The sequence below is a fragment of the Saccopteryx bilineata genome, chromosome 2, assembly GCF_036850765.1.
Source record: "Saccopteryx bilineata isolate mSacBil1 chromosome 2, mSacBil1_pri_phased_curated, whole genome shotgun sequence".
NCBI classification, from domain to species: domain Eukaryota; kingdom Metazoa; phylum Chordata; class Mammalia; order Chiroptera; family Emballonuridae; genus Saccopteryx; species Saccopteryx bilineata.
The window spans coordinates 355,581,643-355,588,610 of record NC_089491.1 but is presented as its reverse complement, the minus strand read 5'-3'; the positions used below and the strand labels follow the sequence as shown (position 1 = coordinate 355,588,610).

At 48.1% G+C, this 6,968-nt stretch overlaps 1 protein-coding gene across 2 annotated transcripts; it reads right to left on the bottom strand.

Moving 5' to 3' along the window:
• Positions 1-272: 272 nt before the first annotated feature.
• LOC136323495 (C-type lectin domain family 10 member A-like) lies at positions 273-5,939 on the bottom strand. Of its 2 annotated transcripts, XM_066255338.1 has the most exons (11): positions 5,657-5,939; positions 5,238-5,301; positions 4,415-4,509; positions 3,654-3,770; positions 3,251-3,346; positions 3,086-3,157; positions 2,916-2,987; positions 2,719-2,805; positions 2,478-2,629; positions 1,153-1,259; positions 273-1,021 (listed from the first exon to the last, which is right to left on the bottom strand). In XM_066255338.1, exons 3-11 carry the CDS (start codon positions 4,479-4,481, stop codon positions 865-867), a joined length of 927 nt encoding a protein of 308 aa, XP_066111435.1. In that variant the 5' UTR covers positions 4,482-4,509; positions 5,238-5,301; positions 5,657-5,939; the 3' UTR covers positions 273-864. The 2 variants fall into 2 exon arrangements, with proteins under 2 accessions (XP_066111435.1, XP_066111436.1); XM_066255339.1 differs by lacking the exon at positions 5,238-5,301.
• Between the last annotated feature and the right edge of the window lie 1,029 nt (positions 5,940-6,968).

Genomic DNA, 6,968 nt, shown 5'->3' with positions numbered 1-6,968 from the left:
ATATGATCCAGGGATCCCATTTCTGGGTATATATCCAAAGAAACAGGATATCTGCCTCTCCATGTTCATTGTAGCATTATTAACAATAGCCTAGATATAGGAACAATCCAAGTGTTCATCAGTAAATGAATAAAGAAGATGTGGTATATATTATGTACAATGAAATATTATTCATGAGGTAGAAGGAAATCCTGTCATTTGCCACAACACAGATAAACCTTGAGGGCATTATACCAAGTGAAATAAGCCAGACAAAGACAAAAACTGCACGGCTTCAGTTATATGTGGAATCTGGAAAAATCAAATTCATAATAACAGAGAGTACAAAAGTGGTTTACTGGGGGCAGGAAAATAGGGAGAGGTTGGTAAAGGGTACAAACTTTCAGTTACAAAATGAATGAGGTCTGAGTATCTAATGTGAAACGTGGTCACTATACTTGATAACACTGTATAGTTTACTTAAAATTTGCTAAGAGAGTAGACCCTCAATGTTTGTACACAAAAAAGGATAAATATGTGAGGTTATGGATGTGTTAATTAACTAGATGGTGGAATTCTTTTACAATATATACATATATCAAATCACAACAATGTACACTTGAAGTAACTCAAAGTTTTTATGTCAACTATATACCTCAGTAAACCTGAAATTTAATTTTAAAAAACTACCTTCGGAACTCTATATAGTCTTTTACAAGTTAAGGAGAAAAAAATTAAAAATAATCAGCAGTGCTCTGATTTCCCAGGCCTTTTTCCTCTCTCTCCCCCAGAGGTCTTGTTAGGGATGTTTGGGGAAGAATCCCCTCCCCCATCCCAGCCATTTCCACGGTTGAACGGTCTACAGCAAGCAGCTCGTAACCCCTCTTATCTGGACTTGTCCAGTCTGGCCTCACAGACCCATCTGTAGGGCCTCTGGCAGACGTCATCATTCCACCTGCCGTCGGTGAGTAAGTGGGCACAGTCCTCACCTCCGCCCAGCCCGTGCCCATGCCAGTCGTCTGGCTGGCCTGGCTTCCAGTTCCTGAGGGAGGAGGACAACAGCAAGCTAGGGAGGTCAGATAGAACAGAATCCAGGGATGGGAAGAGGCTGTGGGTCACATCCTCAAGGAGCAGAGCTGAAGGAGAAAGGCCCAGAAAGCCAGGTGTACTCACTTGAAGTTGGTCTCATAGTCTGTTCCATCCGCCCATTTCCAGACCCCTTCAGGATCACTGAGGCCCATCCAGGTGAATGAGGATCTTGTATGTTCCAGGACAAAATTCTGGGATGACAGAATGACAGTGATGACTTCTCCTCATCCCAGCCAACTCCTTGGACTAGGCATTCTAAACTTTACATGTACACTAAATCAGTTGAGGGGATTTGGGATGTTTATCCAATGCCCAGGCCAATTACTGTCATGCACTACTTAAAGACAGGGACAGGTGATTTTGTCAGTGTCTGAACACCACAGACTGCACTTAACTAACCTGCATGCTATAGTTAATTGCTCTTAAGCTGTAAGCTTGTATGACATGTTACTGTACAAAACACATCAGATAAACTCAAACAGAGAGAAAAGAATGCACTCAAGGAGACACAGTCAACACAAGATGTATGAAGCTTCTGCCAGCAAAATACAGCTTAGTTTTAAACAACAAAATTTTTATTAGTAAAATAATGATAAAAAGCATAGTCTTTTACGTACAAAAACCAGTAACATAATTGTTTATTATCATTTTCAAGTACATCATGCTGTCTATAACGGTAAGCACTGTACTTTTATACACATATACTGGCAGCGCAGTAGGTTTATTCACACCAGCATCACCACAAACACGTCAGCAACGTGTTGTGCTATGACATTAGAACAGCTGCTACTCACCAGGTAATAGAAAATTTTAAGCTCTATTATGATCTTTCATTCTTTTTTTTTATTTAGTGAGAGGAGGGGAGGCAGAGAGAAAGACTCCCACATGCACCCCAAGCAAGATCCTCCTAGCAAGTCCACTATGGGATGATGCTCTGCCCAACTAGGGCATTGATCTGTTGCTCAGCAGCTGAGCTCTTCTTAGTGCCTGAGGTGAGGCATGGAGCCATCCTCAGTACCCAGAGCCAATTCAACCAATCGAGCCATGACTGTGGGAGGGGAAAAGAGAGAGAAAGAAGCAAGAGGGGAAAGGGTGGAGAAGCAGATCGGCATTTTTCCTGTGTGCCCTGGCTGGGAGTCAAACCCAGAACTTCCATATGCCAGGCTGACACACTACCACTGAGCCAACTGGCCAGGGCCTATTACAATCTTATGAAAGGACAGTTGTATAGTTAGTTCGTCCGTCATTGACAGAAATGCCATTATGTGGCAACTGACTATAAAACTCTGAAGGTGTGGCTCAGCTGGCAGTGTTTGTAAGTTCCCCTGGTGATACCAATGTGCAGCCACATCTCAGAACCATGTCCTTAATTCGGACAGGTTCTGGGACCTGAGCATGAGAGCCCTCACCTGCTCCTGTCTGGAGTTGATGATGACCAGATGCGCGTTCTCCAGCTGACAGTACTTCTCAGCCTCGGGCCAGGGCTTCCCAGTGTGAGAGAACCAGTAGCAGCTGCCTTCATACTCCAGCCAGGTCGCAGGGCAGCAGGTATTTTGAGAGCCTGGGGGTGGGGCGGAGGAAGGTCTGAGATGCTGTCCAGTGGGATGTGGGCCAGATATGGGGCCAAGCACTGCCCTGCATGTCACTCACCATTGCTCTTGAGTGCAGCCATCTGGCAATACAAGGAGGTCAGATCCTTGGTCAGCTGCTGGACTCGCTGGAGCATTTGAGAATAACCTGGGACACACACAGAAAAGCAGTGAGAACCAGAAGAGGGGCCAGCCTAGCTAGGATCTGCATTGCCCTCCCACCACATCAGACCCAGGCACAGGAGAGAGGGTCCAGACCTGCTTCGAGTTTCTGCTGTTCTTTCTCCAGGTTGCTCTCCAGAGTAAACAGGTTGTCATTCAAGCTACGGGCTGGAGGGGAGGACACTCAGCACCCAGGCTGTCCCCACCACCCTGATCCTGAGAGCCCAGCCCCACCCTTGCACACACACTCCTGGGGGGTCTCTCACCTGCCTGCAGTTCCTGCTTATGTTTTTCTACCTCAGTGTTCAGGGATGTTATTGTCTCTCGCAGAGTGCCATCTGCAGGACACGGGGACTCAGGGTCCAGGATTCGCTCCCACGCCCTCCCCACCATGGCCCATTGCAGTCCAGAGCCCTTCCAGCCAGGCTCACCCTGGGAGTGCAGTGCCTGCACCTCAGCCGCAGAGTCTGAAGTGAAGTGGCTGTAATTCGCTGTCAGAGTCTCCAGGTCCCTCTGATTCTTGGAAGCTGATCAGGCAGATGGGACAAAGAGTGCTCAGATTTATCAGGTCCTCTCTGTGCTGGCCCTGAGCAGGCCACTTGACACGCCTTGTCTCATTGGGTCCTCACAGCCACCCAAGCCAAAGGGACAGGCGCTGTTGTTATCCAAGCTTGCAGATGAGGAAACTAAGGCTTAGAGAGGTTTGGTAATTTGACTACATTACCCATGAATAAGCAACAGAGCCAGCAGCCATCTCTATCCATCATGATCATCATCATGCCACATCCCTGTACCCTCTCTCGCCCCCATGCCGGCCGGCCATGTGACCCTCACTTTTGGATCCAATCACACAGATGCCGACCAGCAGGAGGAAGCTGAGGCCCAGGGAGAGCAGGAGGGGCCAGGGTCCAGAGCAGAGATGCCGCAGGAAGGCCTGGGGAGAAGGCAGTCCTGCAAGAAGGGAGGACATCAGGACAAGGAGGTTCAGGACAAGAGGGACAGGGGAGGAAGAGACGGCACAGGGACCTGCCAGGCATGGAGGCTGGTGCAGGTAAAGCTGGGGAGGTCAGTGGTACAGGGATGTCCAGTCCTCTGACCCTTCATGGACCAGCACAAGATCTCAGTCACATAGGCCCCTAACTGCCTGGCAACATGTGATGACAGACAATATGTAAGGTCTCATTATCAGGGCTGGAGGAGGCGGCAGGAGAGCACAGAGTGAGGTGGGGCAGCCAGGCCCTCAGCCGGCTCATGCCTGGGTCTGATGTGGTGGGAGGGCAATGCAGATCCTGACCTGTATCGTCAGGTTAGGAAACATTTCCTTTCCAAACACAACTATTCATTCCCCCAGTGCCATCGCTCACCCCTCCCCTGAGTGTAGGCAGCCTGGCCTGCTGTGGTCCTCCCTGATCTTGTCTGTCTAAAGACCTTGAATCCCCTTCCCACAGGAGCTCACAGGGCCCTGGGCCGGACTCCTTCAGAGTGGGGACCCAGCAATACCCATGGTAGAGGTGCAGTCATGCGGTGACAGCAGTAATCTCTCTAAACATATTAAGAGGCTATTTTAGGAGAGACCCTTTCTCCTTTCCTCTTACCATTTTTGAACATCTGGCTTTTCTTCTCACCCTCCAAGGACTGCAGGTCTTCATACTTCATGGACATGCCTGGGCCAACTCTGAGGCTGTCAGAGCTGAAATGGAGGCAGGGCCTGTGGCCAGGTCAGCACTGGGATTGGGGACAGGGGAGGCTGGGTTTAGGTTGGAACTGTGGTCAAGCCTAGAGTTGAGGTAAGAGAAGAAGTGCAGGTTGAGAATGAGCCAGGTGTCAGGGCTAGAAATGGGAATAGGCCTGGCTTTGCAGCAGAGGTTGGAAGTGCAGTCAGCATTGGTCTTTGGGCTGAGGCTGGGTTGACTGTGGGATTGAAGTTGAGGGTACAGTGGAAGTTAATGTATTACTAGGAGTGGGTCTAAGATTGGGGTGGCAATTGACGTTTCATCTCCTGCTTGGACCAAGGTCAATATTCATGTTGATACCAGGGATGCAGTGGGTCTAGGTTAGCCCTGAAGTTAGAAATACATAGAAGAGAGTTTTTTTGGAGCTGGTGTTAAGATTCATGTTGAGGCCCTGGCTGGTAGGCTCAGCCCAGCTTGCGGAAGTCTCAGGTTCGATTCCCAGTCAGGGCACACAGGAAAAGCAACCATCTGCTTCTCCACCCCTTCCCCTCCCTCTTCTCTCTCTCTCTCTCTCTCTCTCTCTCTTTCCCGCTCTCCACAGCAATGGCTTGAATGGTTCAAGCAATTTGGCCTCCATGTGCTGAGGATGGCTCCATGGCCCGCTTCAGGTGCTGAAATATCTCAGTTGCAGAGCAACAGGGCAACAGCCCCAAATGGGCAGAGCACCGCCCTGTGGTGGACTTGCCTGGTGGATCCTGGTCAGAGCGCCTGCAGGAGTCTGTCTCTGCCTCCTTGCCTCTTGCCTCTCACTTCATTAAAAGAAAAAAAAAGATTCATGGTGACTGGAGTTGGGGGTTAAAGGAGAAGCTGTGGTTAGTATTGGGGTTCAGGGTGTAGCTGGCCCGAGACTGAATGTAAGGCTGAAATTGGGGTAGAGATGGGGCTGAGTTGAGTCTCAGTTTGTGACCGAGGTTTGGCTCCATACTTCAACCAAATGCCCTTAAGTGAATCGAGTCTACAATCTCCACTCAGGCATTAAGTCTCCGAGCTGCCTTTTTACATCTCTTCCTATTCAGTCCCACCTGTGACCCACAGCTCCCTCTCCCTGCCTTCTCGAACTCCCTCCCTGTCCCCTTGGTCTCACCTGCATCCCCAGTCAGTTACCTGTGCAAAGTCTGGAGGCTGTGATTCGTGGTTTGCTGTGCAGCAATGCGCAGAGATGGACACAAGGAAATCCTGGAGAGTGAGGTAGAGGTGGCCGAGGGAGGAGTCACATAAGTGATGCAGTCCTGCTGGTCTCTTCGTCTGAAAGCCCAGGAGTCTAGAATCTGGGATCTCCCGTTTCCTCAAATTTGGGCAGGAGATAACATTTGGAGCACAAGCAGATATTGCATGTTTGGGGAAGTTAAATATGAGGCCAGCTTTGCTCTCCTCCTTCAGGGCGAGTCTCCTCCCTTTCCGCTTTTCAGCTTTCCTGACTTCCTCATTTGTACTATTTGGGAAATGTTCCTGGGTCAGAAGGGATTACACATGCATGCAATCTGGTCTCTGTCCTCTACCAACACTTTTTTTTACTCACTGCATCTGAATTTCCCAGAATTATAGGTATCTACATCATCGTACACCCAAGTCTGTCTTCCTCAATCGTGACTCAAGTTCTTGCATCTGAGCTTCCTCTGGTGCCTCAGCCATCAGCTCTCCCAGCTCTGGCCTAGCTCTGCTCACTTCACCAAGAAGGAGGGATGAGGATGAAGGAGAGGAGGATTCCTGGCCAGATTGGAAGGGAAGGAGCTGGCGATAGAACAAAATTTATTAAGCATCAAATTTGTAATGGTGATTGTGACACTAGCTCAGTGGTAGTCAACCTGGTCCCTACCGCCCACCAGTGTGCATTCCAGCTTTCATGGTGGGTGGTAGTGGAGTAACCAAAGTATAAATCAAAAGATTTAACTATAGGTGTGCACAATTTGGGTCTGCTATGCCCCGTATCAGTCATATGCGGCTGGCATATTTAACAAATCTCCTTCAATAAAACTCTTCAAAATTCAAAAAAAAAAAAAGAAGATTTAACTATAGTAAGTTGTTTCATAAAGATTTATTCTGCCAAACTTAGTGAAAATCCTACATAAAGTACTTGGTAAGTAATTGTTATTATATGCTTTAACTTGCTGTAACTCTGCTTTATAAATTTTATAAAGTTAAGTTACTTCCCTACTTTATGAATCACCATTACTGTGGAACTGGTGGGCGGTTAGAAAATTTTACTACTAACAGAGATACAAAAGTGGGTGGTAGGTATAAAAATGTTGACTACCCCTGGTCTAGAGCAAGAAAAGGCTTTGTATCTGATCCATACTGAAGGGTAAGATTTTCTACTATATAGGCCTTACAACTGAGCATACCCAATAATATTGTAGCTATATGGCAAGTAGGGGTATTGTATTGAGCCTCTGGAAAATCCCAGTACAGGAATCAC

What these genes read in the sequence shown, in the direction of transcription:
- LOC136323495 (XM_066255338.1), bottom strand. Translation starts at nt 4,481, where the DNA reads ATGTCCATGAAGTATGAAGACCTGCAGTCCTTGGAGGGTGAGAAGAAA. An exon ending in AAGCCAGATGTTCAAAAATG is followed by an intron (nt 3,771 to 4,414) that starts GTAAGAGGAAAG and finishes CCCTTCTTGCAG; the next exon opens with GACTGCCTTCTCCCCAGGCC. An exon ending in GACTATGAGACCAACTTCAA is followed by an intron (nt 1,022 to 1,152) that starts GTGAGTACACCT and finishes CTCCTCCCTCAG; the next exon opens with GAACTGGAAGCCAGGCCAGC.